The sequence below is a fragment of the Mus caroli genome, unplaced genomic scaffold (assembly GCF_978045245.1).
Source record: "Mus caroli unplaced genomic scaffold, Mus_caroli_1 scaffold_7, whole genome shotgun sequence".
Lineage (NCBI taxonomy): Eukaryota > Metazoa > Chordata > Mammalia > Rodentia > Muridae > Mus > Mus caroli.
In genome coordinates this window covers 62,024,494-62,043,899 of record NW_028227262.1, presented here as the reverse complement: position 1 = coordinate 62,043,899, position 19,406 = coordinate 62,024,494, and the positions used below count along the sequence as shown (strand labels likewise).

The 19,406-nt window shown below is 46.1% G+C and overlaps 1 protein-coding gene across 1 annotated transcript in view; it reads right to left on the bottom strand.

The window, feature by feature from the left end:
• The window catches only part of Antxr1 (ANTXR cell adhesion molecule 1), a 200,969-nt gene that overhangs the window by 145,522 nt on the left and 36,041 nt on the right, over positions 1–19,406 (bottom strand). Inside the window, exons 4-8 of the mRNA XM_085840381.1 lie at positions 7,475–7,556; positions 6,863–6,896; positions 5,684–5,763; positions 2,977–3,045; positions 1,369–1,449 (exon numbers count right to left, since the gene is read on the bottom strand). Coding sequence (XP_085696507.1) covers positions 1,369–1,449; positions 2,977–3,045; positions 5,684–5,763; positions 6,863–6,896; positions 7,475–7,556 — 346 coding nt within the window. The remainder of the gene's footprint in view (positions 1–1,368; positions 1,450–2,976; positions 3,046–5,683; positions 5,764–6,862; positions 6,897–7,474; positions 7,557–19,406) is intronic.

Genomic DNA, 19,406 nt, shown 5'->3' with positions numbered 1-19,406 from the left:
CAGCTCTTCCAGAGGTCCTGAGTTCAAATCCCAGCAACTACATGGTGGTTCACAACCATCTGTAATGAGATCAGATGCCCTCTTCTTGTGTGTCTGAAGACAGCTAGTGTGTTTACATATAATAAATAAATTAAAAATAATAATAATAAAGTAAGATTAAAACAAGTGCTTCAGTGTACCACCCGCTGCCTGCAGGTACAGTTACCCTTCGATGCTTTTGCCAGTTTGCTCCAGGCCCATGTGCTGGCTTATCCTCCATCACCTCCGAAGCCGCCCACAGTCAGCATTACCATCACCACCCCTGGATAAACTCTGCTCTTCTCCAGCCTCGGGGAAGGAGGCTGAAATCAGGCTCCATCTCTCCTGTGCCACCCACCTCCTTCAGGGTCTTTCAGGAATCTGGTTGGCCCAGTTTCTCACGAAGCTGCCCCTCCCTTCACAGCTTCCAGAGGATCTAAGAGCGGTTCTGAATCCTGCTGGTAATATTCTGCAGTAGGAGGTAGCTGTTTCACAAAGTACTTGAGTTTTGGTTCTTATGTTACCAAGAATGCCACACTGACCCCAGGAAGTTTTATATGCGCACCCAGAGTTGAGAGGACAGTTAGAGGGAACGGGTTCTGCTTCCACCATGTGGGCTCTCTGGGGACTGAACTCAGCAACCACCTTCACCTACTGAGCCATTCTGTTGGCCCATCAGTCCCCCCTCATGGACTAACCACTGGATCTCCTACTTCTCTATTTTCCCAGTTCTTTCTACTTTTTAGTGAAGTGTGAACATATTTAAGACAGGCACTCCCAGCATGAAATAAGCCTGGTTTTCAGAATTCTGAAAACTTCTGATTACACACATCAGTGTTCTAAGGTATTCTGGGTGCTCGGGCTTTGGGATTCACCTTAGCTGACTGCAGTAGGGTGTCTTAGAAATGATCTCAGGGCTGACTTGTATGGTATGTGTAACTCTGTGTGATTGTTACTTTGTAATTATTTAACTTGTAACTTATTAGGTAGGTGCTTGTTACAACAAAGGTGTTGTCTTGGCTTGTGGGCAGCTATGTTTAGTCACGGCTGGGTAGGCTGAGAGTCAGTCAAGTGCAGACTCTGAGAACAGAGGCTGACTGGGCTTGGCTTACTGCCAGGGGTCCTGTTCCACTTGGAGGATAGAGTTGGCACAGGAGGGAGAAAAGAAATGTGATTGAAAGGCTGAAGGAAGACTTAGGACATAGTAGACGCAGAGATATGTTAAGGAATGTTCTCTCAAGCAGAAAAACAGCAGAGGGGCGGGGGGGGGCGGCGGCAGGAGGGGATGTTTGGAGGGAGAAAGGTTGTTCTTAACTGCAGATCAGCCTTTCAGAAGAAGTCTGTACTCACTGAGTGGATAATGCCTTGCAGAGCCTGGAAGCCGTCATTCACAGGAAACACGTGGTCCTTACTGTCTGCAATCCGAGCCAACTGGAGACAGACACACAAACACGTGCAGAGATGTGTCAGGCATGAACTTGGAAGACTTATGAAAGTTACTATGTGCTGCGTGGGTTGGGGGCACCAATGTTCTGAACCCGGAGGAACCTGGAGCCTTCAGCAGGTTCAGCCGCCCTCAGCAGTAAGGAGCCAACCAGAGACTCCTGGAGCAGGCTGAGGAGGTGTCAGCCCCTGCATTTGTTGGAATCTTTTCTTTCTTAGGAGCAGAGGTAAGACTGCCAAGCTGGATGAACACACAACTTGGGGTGATGCCATTTGTAGATTTGGGGACCACTGACTTGTTTCTTGCACAAATATCTGTAGGTAAATTTATCCAAATCAAACAGACTCCAGATCTCTCAGAGCAACTCCAGAACCAAATTGAAGCCCTTGTTGCACCAGGCTGATGAAAGGGATCCCCACCTTTCACACCAACCAAGGGCAGGCCCATTGCTTTGTTGGGTTCATGAAGCCAGAAACAGAAAACAAGGAACAGCTGACCAGGGGCCCCCGACATTCATGGCTCTGGGACCACAGAGGCCATGACAGTTTTAAATTTGTTTTGTTGTTGTTGTTGTTGTTGTTGTTGTTGTTTTTACTGATTGTAAAAGTAACATGCTAATTCTTTTAAAATTTAGGGAACTATAAGAGTTAAAATGAAAGAAAAACAAGGCCTGCTCACAACTGACTTCTACTTATGTCATGTATTTCTTTTCTTTTCTTTTTTTTGTTTTTGTTTTTGTTTTTGTTTTTGTTTTGTTTTTCAAGACAAGATTTCTCTGTATAGCCCTGGCTGTCCTGGAACTCACTTTGTAGACCAGGCTGGCCTAGAACTCAGAAATCCACTTGCCTCTGCCTCCCAAGTGCTGGGATTAAAGGCGTGCACCACCACGCCCAGCTTACTTAAGTTTTTCTAATTAATCCTTATTGACAGTTGGATACGTCGTATGTTTGTTTTTTGTTTTTGTTTTTGTTTTTAAAGTGGGCAGGAGTATTCTCATTGCTTTGCAATCCTGTTGCTCACTTAACTACCTCACTGAGGATACTGTACCATGGTCCCGAGCCACATGGAAGAGCTCTTATTCGGGATGTCAGCAGCTTTCTGTATCTCGGCACACATCTCCAGCTATTCTTACGTTTTGATACTGAAAATGCATTACATTTTTAAGGAGCAAAGAAAACCTGCCACTTGAAAAGGAAAGTTGTACTTGTCAAACTAAAGTTTTTAGAGAGTGTTCTAAGTGAATTGAGAGCCGTGATAACACCATGGTGACTTAACGCTACCTAGAAAGTTAAACAAGAGAGGTGTGTCCTGGGTGGTCTATATTAAGACCCCAGAAACCTCAGAAAATGATGCCGAATTCTTCACATGGTCAGAAACATCTTCTTAGTGAGCTTCCTAGAGAAACACCCTACTTAGGGGCTGTGTATTCTGCAGGTGCCCCGCTATGCTGAGTGCTCTGTGTTCATCCTTCCCAGGCAGCCCATTTCCAAACAGAAGGAGACCCAGGTCCATACCTGAGTTTCATTGAAATCCTTCACGCCAACGCAGTAAACGATTGCACCAAGGTCTCGGGATCTGTTAGCCTGTGTGGAGGAGACAAAGGATATTAAAGGGAACCATAGAGGCAGCCGTCCTCTCGATAGAGATCGCCATCAACTGTGGGGTGTCTCCTGAGCACCTACTGTGTGGCAGGTGAACCCGAAAAGGAGTAAGCTAGAGCCCAAGGAGCCTGAACTCACTCCTTCAAGGGCTAATGTAAAGCATGTGGACCAGAGGGCGGTGGTCACTTTAGGGTGTCTCCTGCCAAAGCTGACTTGAGGGACAGCCCTAGAAGATGTGGGAGGAAGGGGAGTGACTAGGGCAGATAAAGCCCATCACTTGTCCAGGCTGAAGTAGGTTTTATTGGCATACCTTTTTTTTTTTTTTTTTTTGCCTGATTGGGATGGCAACAAAGTATTACAAATGAATGTGGCTGTCGGCACCACATATCCCTGTGAGGATGTTTGACTTCACTCTGTAGAATGCTCGGGGAATTAACTGTGGTCATCTGTGCAGAGCTCACCGATATCGTGATGTTTCTAAAGTCAACATCGTTTATGAAGCAGACCTTTCTCACAGCCACAGAGTAAAGTGGTTTAATGGTACATTCAGATCTGAGCAGTAGCCAGCGTCTTCTTGACATCAATCACTGACTTGGCAACAAACTGAAAAATCTCCAGGTTTTGGCTTAGTGTTCTATTTGATTTATGAAAGGTACTTTGATTTGCTCTGGCATTTGTTTTCCAGATTTCCTGTATTCTCTCCTGAGCACAGGAACACATGGAGCCGGTGCTCAACAGATGAGGAACATAAGCATCCGATGCCCAATGTGTGCATACTGGCTTGGATTATAACGTCTCCCTTTGTGAGAAGCTCAACCCATTTGTTTCTCACACTGACTTCTAGAAGGGACAGAGCATGTCTCTTCTTCTTTACGGTGGATATAGTTCCTGTTGCATTCAGAATGAAATGCGACACGGTCCAGCCAACCTCATCTACATCAAGTCTGAGACTCCTCTCCTCCAGCTGAGCTTTGTGGGGGTGTCACGGAGAAGGGGGAGTTCATGTTCTTTCTGTCTTCTCTGGGAACCTTTCCCCTGTTGGCATCAGCCCACTGAGCTCTTTCCAAGTCTGTACGTGCCATATACCTAAAATCACTCCCGGCTAACGTCTGCTTTCAACTCATCATTTGTTTGATTTCAGTTCTTTCCTTATTAGGCCCTTTTTCACTTGATCTGACAGTTATTTGGTGCCTAAATAAGCCGCCTCACATTCCACTGCATAGTTTTAAGTTTAGAGTACAGAAACGTATTGCTTTGCAGATGCTTAGAGCATCTGTCATGTTAGTTTGTGTTTCCCATGCCAGGCATGTGCTCATGGGAGAGAGAAACAAGGAAAGCATTTCATGGGAGAGCCCAGCAGCTGTGCCTTGCTCTCTTGTGTGTCTCTACTGCACAGCCAGTACAAGCTCGGAATGAGCAAACGCACTACTTCACGCTTGTGGACGGAGTTCAGTTTAAACCAAACAGGGGTCAAAAGAGCCAGGGAACTGTACCGCTGCCATTAATGTCTTCCAGTACCCACCCCGCCCCCACTTCATATCTGTTTCCTTCTGTGTAAATTTCTACCTGGGTCTGAGCGAGCCCACGTCTGTAAGGAGGCTTCAATATATCTATGGTCACCTACCAGTGACCACACCTCTGAAAAAAATGACCATCTCTTTCCAAACAGCCATCAACTGCCAGTGGTTCTTCAGTGAGGGAGAGAGGCCTTTGGGAGGCCCTTGTCTTGGGGAGTAATGCTTGCAAGCATGAAGAAAAGGCTATGGGGAGCTGGAGAGATGGCTGGGCAGTTGAGAGCATGGAGTGCTCTTTCAGAGGACCCTGGGTTGATTCCCAGCGCCCACATCAGGCAACGACTAACAACCAACCGTGACTCCAGCTTTGAGGGTATTTGACGCTGCTGGCCTTTGAGGGCGCCCTCACTCACGTGGTGGCTCACAGCCATCCATAACTCTATTTTGTGGGGATCTGGCATCCTCTTTGGACTGCTACAGGCACCATGGTGCAATACATATATGTGGACAAGATATTTATACACAGAAAATAAACAAATGCTTTTGTAAAATATTTTTAAAACACAGTGGGGGAAAAAAAAACCTTAGAAAAGGAAAGGGAAGGAGCACTACCGAGGACTGGAGAGTGCTCCACCCGGTGCCTGCTCAGCTTGGTTTCCTGGACTGAGAATCTGAATGTTACCCTGGCAGATTGGTTCTTGTGAATCACAGAAAGCTCTCTCTCCTCTATGTCTTTAGCAGAAAATATGAGGGAAAAGGGAAAAAAATTGGTACAAGCATTTATTGTTTAAAATGCATGCATGACATTTTTAACCTGCTATAGTAATATAGTGCCTTTGATAGTGCATCATAGACCTTTTTGAAAGGAGGAAACTATTTTCCATGTGTAAGACATGAAAATTGACTTTAAAAGTGAATTATTATGATTATTTTTACATATGGAACACTTTCATTCAGGTTTTTAACCAACAATGACTATCGGTTTTGTCTGAATACAGAAGGGGGTCCTGGTCTTCGCACATACACCATGCACATACTACACACTCTAGCTCTGAGCTGAGGGCTAGGTCCCGTTTCCTCCCTGAGACCCAGTGGCTGCCACTCACCTCCCTCTCTGAGTAGAAGAAGAGGTCCTCGTGTAGCTCCCCATCCGTTAGCGCGATGATGACGCTTGCTGTCCTGTATCCTGCTCGAAACAGCAAAGACCCTGTCACTCATCCTGAACCGACAGGAATACCCTCCTCACACCTGAGAGTTTATCTCTTTATGAGCCCAGTCACTGAAAATGGATATGGTGGCAATCAGTCTTGTTTTGTGTGTGGAAGAAACTCCAGCAGGAAGAAAGCTCTGACTACTGGGTTCCCCAGCTTCATCTCGACAGATAGGTCAGTCTGATGACACGGGAGCTGAGTCAGTTCCAGTGATGGTCAGCAGGCCTGGGGCCCATTCTACACTTAGTCTGTCCTGGTCCTCCTTGAAAGTCACAGCTGGCCACATATACCACACTTGGATGACAATATGCCAAGACATAATTCAGAATCTGCAAGCTGACCAGAAGTATTACAGCTGTTGGAAAAATCTACTGGGCTGCTTCCAGTATTGTTTAGACTTCCAGTAACAGTACTTAAAATTGATTTCGCTCAGCGAGTTTGGGGCCTTTCCTATTTGTTGCAGTTGAATTACAACCAAGCAGGAAGTGGCATTAGGAGGAAAGTCCCCACAGTTATACGGAATCTCATCAAAGAGATCCATGGGACATACTGGAATGCTCTCCATGGGGGGGGGGTAATAAAAACCCAAAAATGATGGTGACTATTATATTTCTCTTTCTAAGGCTTTATTAAGCAAACTCTATGCATTTATATTTAAGTGAAGGGAACTTTAAGCCAAACTTGATCTAAATAACAGATCCAACCACAGGAGCTCAGAGAGAGACAAGATAATTAAATCTGTCACAAAAACCCAAGTCCTTACCAACCCATCCAAGTATTTATTAATGTACTGAATTCATCATGCAAAACTATTCCTGGAAATTGCAGCCTGCAACCATATTGAGATCTTAATTGTTTTTTTATATAATGTTTCCTGGCACAGCATGGTAGAGTTTGACTTGATATAAGCCATCTTCTCTGGCATTCCCTCATTTTCCTTCTTTGTGATAAGCGAATGAATGCACAGGATTTATGGACCATGTTGCACATGAACTTTGAGATGTACAAATTCTCTTTTAGAAGCAAACAGTACAATATGAGGCACTTCATAAGGTAGCTTTATGCCAATCTTACCTTGACTGTTCTCATAGTAAATCTGCTCACTGGCCTGAAAAACACACGGAAATGCCATTAGAGCGACCGTAAGCCAAACCATGCCGCTTGCCAGCCCAGCAGCATGCATATGGCCCAAGGAGCTGGTGTTCGCAAGCAGCCAGGGCTGTCTTGACTTTTAACGTGACTTGCCCAGGTTTCACTCCACATGCCAGTGCTGATATCCGGTAAAGTGACTATCACAGCTAAGTCAGCTAATTGCTGACACAGGTGGAGATCTTCTTCGGAGTCTTGGAAAGATTTTCCTTAAAGTCAAAGGCACTGAAATTCCACCTCAGCCATTGAGGCTGGCAGCCATGAAGATCACTTTGGGAACTGAGGGGACTTGTGTGTGGCACCATTTGTGAGGGACATCTACACACTGGCTAATGAACTCTTCATGAGTGTCAGTTAAGGAGAGGCAGCCTGTTTCTATTCCCTTAGTTCTTTTGAATGTAGTTGTTGGTGAGTGCATGGGGGGAAACAGTGCTCTCTCTCTTCCCCTAACGCACCCGTTAGATCATCAGCTATCTCTACGTGGGTATCCCAGTGTGATGCTTTATACTCGAGAGATTAGAACTGTCCCCAAATTACCCTCTCGAATCCTTCGTGCATGTAAGTGTCTCCTCCTGGCAGAACTTTCTGGAGCTCTTCTAGGCCTTGTCGGATCTGTTCCCTGAAACCCAAAAGTATCTTGTTAGCCTCATGGGAGTCTTTTCACCTTGCTGTTGACAGCCATATGCCCCAGTTTGCTTTCCACGAATACGCTGTATTGCTCCGATTGCTCCCCAGAACCGCCAGAGGGAAACGTCTTCCGCTAGGCTCAGCCACAGCTAGAGCAGGATAAGTGAGATTTCAACCATGAGGCACCTTTCACAGGAACCTCCATTTGCTTTTAAGATTTTCCTCTTTGGTGACACGGACCAAGCCTTCTTTCTACATTGGAAGTGAACGTTAAGATGTTCCTGCTCCTATTGAGACACACAGCCACCCAGGTGAGCACACAAAGGGCTTCATCAGAGAGTGATGAGCACCAAGAAACCAGGAGAAGCCAGAGAAAGGCCATCTTGAGGATTCAGCTGAGAAGCATCCCAGCAAATGGTGCTGAAGGAAACTGCGCAGTCGGCTTCGAAAGTAAAAAAGAGCACGTGGGAGCCATACATCCCATAGACACGGGAGTGTCCGCAGGTGGCCGACACCTGTGTGCTCTTCCTCTGTTTAGTCATGGTGGAGGCAGGAAAAGGAAGTGGCACAGAGGATAGGAGAGACCCGGAGTGGCATCAGGGCCACATGGAGTCTTGCTAACTACTGTCTCTGGGGGGTGGGGGTGGGGTGTAAGACGCCCACTTACGTTCCTATCTCTGCAGCAGCACTGTACCGTGCCAAAACTTCTGAGAGCCCTAATCTCATTTGTAAACCACAAGCCTGTGAGAGGGGTCAGGATGGCCCGCCTTCTGCTTCAGTTTCATGGCAGAGGTGGAAAGGTACAATTTAAACTAGGAGGAAAGAGCCTTCGAGTGGAGATGCTAACATTATTCCTAGCAAACCTAATACACCAAGTTCTGCTTAAAGGTCCTGATTTCATCTCCCAATAAGCCCTCAGGGTGGGTGCTACTGTTTCTGTATCAAAGAGAAACATCTTGGGTTCAAAGAGCGCGAGTCTCTACCCTCAGAGACTGGAAGTCAAAGATGAGTCTCACTCACACACACGCACACGCGCACGCACGCACTCGAGGTTTTGCTGGGAACAGGAACACTCCAGCCTTCTGGCGGCTCTTTGGTTCCACTACTAAGGACACTGAATCACAAAAAGCCCAGGGAACCTGTCCAAGGCCTCACAAGTAGCCAGTGGCAAGGGTAGGATTCGACCCTAAAAGTCCTACTATGAGCTGCACTGATAAGCTTTTTCTTGAATGGATGATGAATGAAAACCCCACCTGCTCATCCTAGCAATTGTTTGGGTAGGAATTCTAATGAAAAACACGAATCCTGCATGAAAAGTGATGCGGCAGGAGGCCCGGGTGGGGCTGAGGAGGGTAGATGATCAGGCTGTCGGAACATTTTATAAAGTGGCTTGATGAAAGGTCCTGGCACAGGTGCCCACTGTTGCTACTCTCGGGCTGCTACTCAACGCTGTGTCAATCAACCTTTGGGAAAGGGGCAGACTATTATCTGACACTTTCATCAGAGCCCAGCTGCCCAAGGTGTCCTCAAAACCTTTAAGCCTACCTGGATTGTGGCCTGACTCCTCAGCAAACTGTGTTGGTTTACCTCCAAAATTATCTAGAAATGGACTCACACCCACCCCAACAACACTAGGGGCTACACCACCACCTTGCAGAAGCCACTGAGACCATACCTGCCCCTCTGCCTCCACTCTCACTCCCTTTGCGTGAGGCTGCCAGAGTCTTAACATGAAGATCAAAACATACCACTCTTGCCTCTGCTTAGGACCCTCCCATAACAAGTCATTATACCTGAGGGACCCTCCCCCACCCAGTGGCTTTGCAAGACCTACAAGTGTGACTGTGGCCTTCCTGTCCAACCTCACCTTTCACCTGTCTCCACTGGCCCTGCCTCAGTGTCACTGGTCTTGAGCTCCTGGCTTTGACAGACCGTCTACATTAGCAACCCGTAGCAAGACCGACCAATTCCTGGTCCAGGACTGTTTGGGTCCCTGCTATGTCTTGTAGGTCTTGTGACTAGAAAATAACAGGCATCTAACAAAGTCTTGTGAAGTGGTTGGGGGATCTCCCCTGCCAGTGATTTCTGGAAGAAAAGAGCCTCACTTGGACCACGTAGAGGAAGGCCAGGCTTCAGTGGGCCTGGCCACCCACCATCCCTAGGACAGATGGGGCCTTGTGGTAGAAGCCATTCTCTGTGCTGTAATCCACCACCTCCAATATGTCAGCATCCCCTCCAAAAGGTGAAATTTCAATGGTGTTGTTTGGTTGTTTGATGAGAAGGAAAGAAGGAGCCCATGCTTTAGTAAGAGAGCTAAGAGATGAGAGCGGTGTTCCCTACAGGATGGGGTAAGGACCAGTGGCCTCCTGGCAGAGCTCTGTCCTAACGATTGGCAGTTCATGAGTTCCCAGCAGCAGAAGCAGGAAATCAAGAGTCTGTTCCTAAGCATACTGAGATAGCATCTTCAGGATCCTTCAAATAGCTGGGAGGAGGGGCAGCTATGGGAAAAAAAAAAGACTATTTTTCTGAAAATTAGATTGGATGTTTACAGTTCTAAAATACCCAAACAGAAAATGTGCTGGGAGTCCAGGGAGAACCCTGGGGCACTATGGTACTTGACCTCAAACTATACTACAAAGCCATAGTGACTAATACAGACAGGTAGACCGATAGAATACAGTAGAAGATTCAAAAATAAACCTTCACTCCTACAAACACCTGATCCTTGACTGTGTTTAAAAAACAAACAAACAAACAAAATATATTGAAGGGCTGGAGAAAAGTGACATTGGTTAAGAGTTTCGAGTTTGGTTCTTAGCACAGATATCAGGCAGCTCACAATCACCTATAATTTCAACTTATTAGAATCTAACGCCCTCTTCTGGCCTCTGAGGACACCTGCACTCATGCGCACCCCCCATGCATATAATTAAAACAAGTCTTTAAAAATACACCAGCAATAGAAGAGTTCTCATCACAAACGAAGCTGGGAAATGCATGCACATGAAGAAGGGTGGCATTTGATCCCCACCTCTGCCAGGTACACAAATCAACCCAAGATGGGTCACTGGCTCACTCACAATACCTGAAACCAAAATTACAAAGAGACGAAAATCCCTTAGCATATAAGCAAGACACTGGGCTCCAGCATCTCAGGAAATAATAACAAGACCAGGCTAATGGGATCATATCAAGCTAAAAATCTTTATAGCAAAGGAAGCAACTGAGCAAAGAGATAGCCTAACAGGGGAAGACCTTGGCTAGGGAGTCACCTGACAGGAGATTAATATCTAGACTGTAAAGAAAAAAATGTAAAAACAAAGAAGTTATCCAATCAACAAACAGGCAAATGAATTTTACAAACGAAGAACTACTGAAGGCCAAGACATGCCTAAAACAATGTCCAGTGCCCTAGGCCACCAGGAGATTCTGTCTCACTAAAAAAATGACAAATGCCAGCTAGGATGTGGGGAAAGAGGAGCCCTTCTCCATTGCTGTGGGACTTTAGACAGTAAAGCCACTGTAGAAATTGGTACAATTTCTCACACAACTCAAAAGCTATTCCACTCTCAGGTAACACCTGAAGGAGGCCAGTCACCATGCCAGGGAATGCGGGCACAGCCAAGCTTATGGCTGTACTGTGCATGACCTTCGGGAGAGAGGAGCCCTCCAGATGTCCACCGAGAGATGGATGTATGGAGAAGATGTGGCACATGTGTGCAAACACATAAAGAACAGATGTCATGATCAAGAAAATGGATAGAAAGAGATGGTAACGTAAGTGAGATGTGCCAGGCTGAGGAAGGTAAAGATGGCGTGTGTCTGCTCCTGTGTGGAAGGCAGAGGAGAAGAACATAGAATACTAAAAGACAAGGGGGCTCTTAGGGCTGTGGGAGGGGGCGAAGGGGGAGGAGTGGGAAGGTCAGAGAAAACACTAGAGGGGACATATGGCTAAGATGTGTTACATGCAAGGTGGAACTCAGTCTTTGAAACTTATTGGATGCTAATGGACAAGGGAACAGTCCTTTTCTTCGGTTCAGAATAGTGAAGTCTGGAATATTCTGGGTAGCACTAAAATCAGAATATTATGCTAACACGAAGCTTAAAAAAGAAAACTTCAAAAAAAATAGCATGTTGGGGATATGGAAACAGTTCCTTGGCAGGTTTTCCTTCTGCCAAATAAAGTATGGGAACGGGGGTATTTTTCTTCTCAGCCTATTTCTTTTCCTTTACAAAGGTTTTCTTGAACCAGTGTTCTCAGTATCTCCCTTCCTCTCTCCTTCTCTCCCCCCCTTCCTCCTTCCTTCCCTCCCTCCCTCTGTCTCTACTTTTCCCTGATCCACCAGTTTTTTTTTTAAACTGGTCACATGTTTTGTTGCCTGTCTCAACACTCCCTGCTCCTTTTCTAAGTCCCCACGATCTCTAGACATCTGAAAAGAAATGGTGGCCTGGGAATTGTGGGTCTGTTCTGACACTGGGTCACCAACTGCTCAAGGGTGAGTCCTTATGTTGTCTTAGAAACCTGAGGAGTGGGGAGTAGGACCTTTGACAGGGTGATAACCTCTCCAGAAATTCAACTGTGAGTGCAGCGTTAACTTCCTGGGAAACGAGTGGCCAGGAATCCTACACAAGAGGCTGTTATTAAAATGTCCCATTTTCTTTGGTGGTTTCTCTGTCTGCCAGTGTTCCTTCTTAGGAACTGGGGGTTTTAGGCCACGCCTATTTTTTTCCTTTTGCAACACATGACACTTAATGGGTGTAGCGCAGGAAGCTGATAGATGAATCACTCGTTCATACGCCGCTACATTATTCTCTAGCAAATCCACACAGCAGCAGAGTGGGGAATCTCTGGGGTGATGGGTGGGAAGGATCGGTCACAGTGCTCTGTGGACTTGAGAATGGGGTCGTAGTCGTGCTGTGGCACTCTGGTGATGTCTGCTGACGAAAGCCATGAAGGAACAGCACAGGTGAGCACGTCAAGGTGCACATCCCACGTATCCCCTGGGCAAGCCTCCTCAGGGTTACCCAACATCCATTTGTTTTTGCTGTTCTGTAAAAATGACCTCCACCACCTAGAGATAATCCAACATGAGGTCTGCACTGTCAATGTCGAAGCTCTCTGTGAAGGGGTGGCTGTGGATTTGGACTGTCCCCAGATGTCTTGTAGTTGTTGGCTCTGGGGCCTTGACTTCCACAGTAACCACACAGAGCTGTTCATCACGCAGCAACGCTCTCAGCACTTCCAGGTGGCCCATGGCTGCAGCATGACAAATGGACCCACACAGGTCTGCTGTTACTTTAGCACCATCATGTTCTAAAATGAGCGGTGGTGATGTGCTGATAGCCCACAAGATGGTGGCTTCTCCAGGCTCCTGTCTAGGCTTGGCAGAGATGATGAAAGATGAGGTGCTTGCTCGAGAAAAGCTTCTCCATTGAAGAGCTATTTTGAACGGTGACATCCCATTGTTGATGAAAAGCCTATCCTGGATAACTCCTGGACCAGCACCAATTCCACTACCTGGCATTTGCCAAACATATCAGCAAGCCCCCCAAGTGGGTCCCTATCTATTTGGGTCTGAAACAAATGGTGAGAATTTGAATTGGTCCCTCTTACCATAGTATTGAAATTAAGTCTACTTAATTTATCAAGTCATGTTCATGTCCTGATTTTATATATTTGTATCTATCAATAAACATTGTGATACTTGAAATAAAAGAAAGAAAGAAAAGCGTCTCCAGTCTCTTACTGAGTTGATTTCTAGGAAAGACCAGTGCTCCTTTGTCTTTTTTAACCTCTACAGCAAGATCTTCTTTCCATTCCCGACAATACCTGTAACTTGCATTTTCTCTTCACTTTCATAAACCAACCTTCCCGAAAGTTTATTATCACTCTTCTAAAATTCTCAGCTCAGAAATGGCTCTTGGTTTTTTTCCTACTTACTTTGAATTTGGCAGGCGCTTCCTTTTGAGCTTCGTAACATAAACAGCCCAGTTATAACTGTTCCGTCCTTTACCCTTCTCTTCCTCCGAGGTGCCTTGGCTGTTTCCTAACCCCTCCCACTCCCTGGTCCTTGCTGTCTCCCACACACTGGTCCTAGCTGTGTCCCACAACTGACTCTTGGGTTTTCACTATGAGTCAGTTGGCAACATTAACTAGCTTTCCTTCTTCTGTTTTCTTTATCCGTAGCTCACCTTTGACATAATCTTTGGACTTTGCCTAATAAACAGTTTTTATTTGAGAGTCTACATTGTGTAACATTTATAAAGCCATCTCGAGTTTTGTGATTAATATTTGCACGATGCATATTTTCTCTTCCTTCCCTTAGCCTATGGCTATGATCTATTTCATGCGTCTCTTGTGAGTCATATGTGTAGAAGGCTGCTCTGACGATGCCCCACCTTCCGGTCCCCCTGCTCTGATGTCCCTTTCCATACTGCTTTGCACTTGGCTCTGTGACTTGCTTTAGCCTGGAAGATATCAGCAAACACAATACCCAGGGCTCTGAACTCTGGGCTTGGCATCTTGAAGTGTCGTAGGCTTGGGGACAGCATGTGGTCTCCCAGCCTTCTGAGAATGTCCCAGATCCTGGTTATTGTTTTGTTTGTTTGTTTTCCTACCTGGAGTATTTGGGAAGAGTAGCCTCCAGTGCCTCAGTTGGATAAAAAAAAAAAAAAAAAACCCTTCCAGACTGCCTGGAGGCAAATCTGTAATTTTCTTGATTAATGATTGATGTTGGAAGGCCCAGCCCACTGTGGGTGATGTATCCACGAGGCGTGAGGTTCTGAGGGGTCTAAGAAAGCAGTAAGAGCAAGCTGTGGAACAACCACAAGAAGCTTTCTTCCATGGGTCTCTGCTTCGGTTCCTGCCTCCAGCTCCCTCCTTTAGTCCCTGCTGTGACTTCCCACAGTGATACAGTGCTCCAAAGAGTAGTAAGATGACAAGATGTTTTTGGTCATGGTGTTTTATCACAACAAGGGAACTAAGACTGAGATGTGGTAGTGGTTTGAATGTTTGGTCCAGAGAATAGCACTATATGGAGGTGTGGTCTTGCTGGAGTAGGTGTGTCACTGTGGGTGTGGACTTTAAGACCCTCTTCCTAGCTACCTGGAAGCTAGTTATCTGTTTGACTTCAGAACAAGAGGTGGAACTCTCAGGTCCCCCTGTGCTTGCCTGGATGCTGCCATGTTCCTGCCTTGATGCTGCCATGCTCCTGCCTTGATGATAATGGACTGAATCTCTGAACCTGTAAGCCAGCTCCAACTGAATGTTGTCCTTATAACAGTCACCTTGGTCACGGCAGTAAAACCCTAACTAAGAACTGATGTAATACTTTTTGTATCTGAGGCCATTCCTCGGTTGGTCCTCTAGAGCTCAGCTGCATAAACAGTCCAGGAAAATCGTTGTGTTTAATGACACATGGCTCTTGCTTCTTTTTCTGGTGGGGACTTTCTCAGTCTTGTGGTTGACAGACATCAGTCACCTTCTGTTGAATGTAACGGTCGACACTGTTGGGATGAAGTCTGTTGTCTGCAAAGGCCAATCTGCTGCTTCTCTTCTACATTCTTCTGTTTGATCGAGAACCTCCTGATAGCTCACCCAACACCATTCACTTTTACAGACACAGCTATCTGTTGCCTGCATCTCTTCCTCCATCATCTCCATTTTGTTTGTTTGCTTTTGCAGCTGACCAGTGCCTTTCAATGTGCATCCTTATCTTATGAATTTTATGCATTTACCCATATAATAAAATACTTTACATCAGTATCATTCACTCTAATCTTTTGCTACCATTCTAACATAGTTCACGCATATACTGAGGAGACTCTAAAATAGAGTGGACTCCTTACTTCTGTTGGGACGCATCAGGATGCCCAGGAGATTCCTGAAACCTCAGGCAGCTGCTAGCCTTCTGTATACTTCGTTCCATCCGGTGGTGTTTACAGTTTCAGCCCAGTCCTACTCATGACTCTCTGACTCCATCCCTTACTTTTAGTGAGATGTGGGTGGCCCTGACCCCAGGAGATCTCTTGCTTAAGTCGACATAGAGGTTTGGAGCTTTCTGGCATAGCACAGCCCTATTGCTTGGAACACCTTTTCTATTGGTCACTCAAATTCACCATGGTCTCCATGTTAGTTGTTAGTGTGCTCTGAGTAGGACCATAACTTTCACAGCCTGAGATGTGACAAGAAAACTGGATGGTTCACTGATAAACTTCCTCTGTCTTAGATCTTCTCTTTGGCGTGGTCAGATAGCCAATACCACCGTTCCTGTCCATTGGGGCCACAGTAAATAAAACAAGAACAAATTTAACAAAAGCAAGATGGTCTCACCACAGCCATCTCATGACAGAGACAGCTACTATCTAGGTGGCCAATGGATGGGTAATGCCCAGTGTAGACACACTGGGTAAACAATGACACTTGGGGGCACGACGGAGGGCTGATCTCAGACTTCATCAGGGTACTGAGAAATGAACACAATTTAAAACCTACAAATTGTTTCTAGAATTTTCTACTCAGACATAGTTCCTTTCTGTCCATGTTCTATAGCAAGGCTGAGCTGGGGGCGGGGAGAGTGGGTAGGAGTATGCTAGATCTATACTGGATAATTCAGCATGGACGGCACATGTGGGCAGGAAGAATTTGCAAAGACAGAACTAGAGGACAGTACCAAGGAATGTGGGGCACCAAGAACTCAAATCACAGAGGGAGTTAAACTCACACTCTGCCTTTGAAGATGAACTGGTAATGCCCTTCATACACCCTGACTGAGCAACCATACTCTCTCCTCCCCTATCACAGAGCATAGACAGTCCCTTCGGCCCAGCGCAGCTCTCACCAGGAAAAAAAGCACTCGAATGCTCCACGTAGCTTTGTTCACAACAGGAAAAGAAAGAAGCGGACTGTTTCCAAAGAAGGTGGCAGATGAGTGCCTTGGTGGTACACCTCACACCAGAGCATGGTGCAAGAGAAGCAACAAGATTCACTCCAACCAAGCATGACACTTGGCTCTAGATGGAAAACATCTCAAAAATCCATACACTCTGCTCATACCTTATACTGTTTAACTAAGTAAATGAGACCTTGAATTTGAGATCCCCAGGACACAAGTAAAAGTCTGGGTATGGTAGCGTGTGCTTGTAATCCAAATGTTGGGGCGGTGGGGACACATGGGTCCTTGGGGTTTATTAGCTAGTATTCCAGATACCAGTCAAAGGCTCCTCAAGGTTGACATCTGGCCTCCACACACATGTGCACACACATGAATATGTGTGTACCTACATACACATGTGTATCCAGCTTGGCACCCCACAAACACACACCTGTACATAAATACATACATTTACTTGTTGTTAGATAAGTAGTTCAAAATGAAAGCACGCTGTTTCTGGGGATATGAAAGTCCACACTTCCCTGGAGGTGATAAACTCTAAAGCAGAAGGAGACAGAGTCTGTGTCTTCAGGAAGCATCCCCTATGGCATTTCATTTCGCAAGCCTGGTGATGCAGAATTGCTGTTCACATGTTCATGATCCTCTTCTCTGTGCAACAGTTTAAATGCTTGCTGGGATGAGCAGCAGAGGGGGAACCTGGGGTTTGTGTGGGGGAGGAACCAGGGTCTGATGGAGACAGCCCTGAGTGCAAGGTTCATCGGGTCCCCTCAGTGTAGCAAGAGAGACAACACAGAGTACCACTGCCCGATGACACCAGGATTGTTTGGGAAGTGGGGTGGTACAGGCAGAGAGAGTCCTCAACTCAGCTACCATCCCTCCCTGGTATGAGAATGTAGCCTCTGCTGGGGCCAGTGGCACAACAGATAACGCATCTGACTATGGAAGATTTGGGAGGCAGCCATTCTCAGGTTCTTCTGTCTGTGCTGATGTGGTCTTCCTGTCTCCAGCCAGACATCAGAAATGCTCCTGTCCACTTTTGTCCTTTGTGTATTTACTACATAAGGGACAAGTGGTATTTCCCGAGTACCTCTAATGTGTCAGACTCTCCGATAGGCATTTTCCATAATTAATTCATAGCAGCTTCATAGCTGCACCCTGTGATGGGCACAGCAGAAATCAGACACTGGAAAGTCCGCACTAGAGCCTGTCAACGGGGCTCTGGCCAGTCATTTTGATTTCATTGGCAGTAGCCAGATCGGGTGCTTCTCAGAACACTGAAGCCAAAGACATGGGGGGTTTATTACTTTGACTCCCGAAGTATGGTTTTCAAATTTTTTGAAAAACCACCCACAATATCTTTTATATGAATGTAAGCTTTGACATATTACATTTTTAGATTTAAAAAAAAAACCCTTGGAAGAAGCCTCTTGGCTTTGATAATGTATTAATGTATTATTAGCTGTATTAATGACAGCCTGTGGTTTAAGAAGGAAGATTTTACTTTCTCCTGTTCACAGAAGGGTACCAGAGGGAGAGCAGGAAACACTGGTTCACAGCACATGCAAAGGCGTGTCTCTGGATCCCTCCAAGGTGAACTTTGTCGACTCAACATTACTGTGACCCAGGCTGGGAGATTGTAGACAAGCATGAGGGGAAGACAGGGCCTGTGCATTCTTCTTGGGAAGAACTCTTGCTAAAACCATCGTGCAAGGAAACAGTAGCCTTACGCTTGCCTTGCGCTGAAGAAGTATTTTCTGCCTATATCCCTCCATGCAGGGTAAACCTGCCAGTGCTCCACGCTTCAGAAAAGGATAGGCCAGAGAGACCTAGAACTCACTATCAATGTGCAGTTGGACACGCTATGATGACGCGAAGTGGAGTTTGCAGGGGAAGATTCAGGGTGGCCCTTGGCTGTTGATCAAACCTAGCAACAACACAATAGCTAACACTGTTCACTGAGCACGAAAGAACTGTCTGTACCATGAATCCCCCCAGCATTCATCAGACGGAGGAAAGGGGGCACATTCAAGTTCTTCCAAACACCTCTTATTTTAAATCTTAGAAAGGGACTTAGAATCCTCTCAAGAATAGCAACTTGGAATCATGCGCTTCAAAACCAAGAGATGCCCCCAGAGCATGGCGAAGTTCAGTGTTTCAGCAAGCTACAGTACCCGAGAGGGGCACGGGAGGGGTCTAGATTTCCATTTTCAGTGCAAGCTGGACTTTCTTGGAGTCCCTTGTGCTTGCTGAAGCCACAGTCAGACCTTCAGGCTACCCTTACATCTCCACGTGACTCAGTGACTTAGCTCTTCCCTCTCTGAGGACCACTGAGCTCTCAGGGCCATGTGTGAGCACAGCTTTTGGGGCCCTGTTTCTCTGAAGCAGTCAGGGAGCTGGGTGGTGAGCTGCGTAAGCCCCTCTTCTTAAACTTAAAACATAATATTAAATTGTGGGGAACTCTCCAGTGTATTCATCAAGCACAGGGACCCAAGGCTGTGCTTCCTGGGCTCCAAGCCAGCTTCCCACGGTTACACAGCAGGGTGGCCAGAGTCTTCTTGCCTTGTTATTCCCATCTATAGAATGGGAGGATAAAGAATGCCGTTCTAATGAGAGCCACATAGGTAACCACTATTGTCCCTTACCTTATAGTAGAAGAAGAAAGTAGTCTACTGACTGGTACTCAGTAAACCCTTATTAAAGAGTATATGTAGGCACCTGCCATATATTTATATGTATACACATATGTGGCTTCGTGTGAGCATCTCACATGTAACAGATTGAGGGAAGTACTCAGTAGAGGCAGGTAGACCAAGAAGGCTGTATGCGGTAGGGAAAATATAACTGAGTTAAGAACCTTAAATCTGTGACTAAAATCTGGTGCTGAGCACAAAGATGGATCAGCACAAACAACCTGGTCCTTCTGGGAATCCTTTTCCTTATTAGTAAAA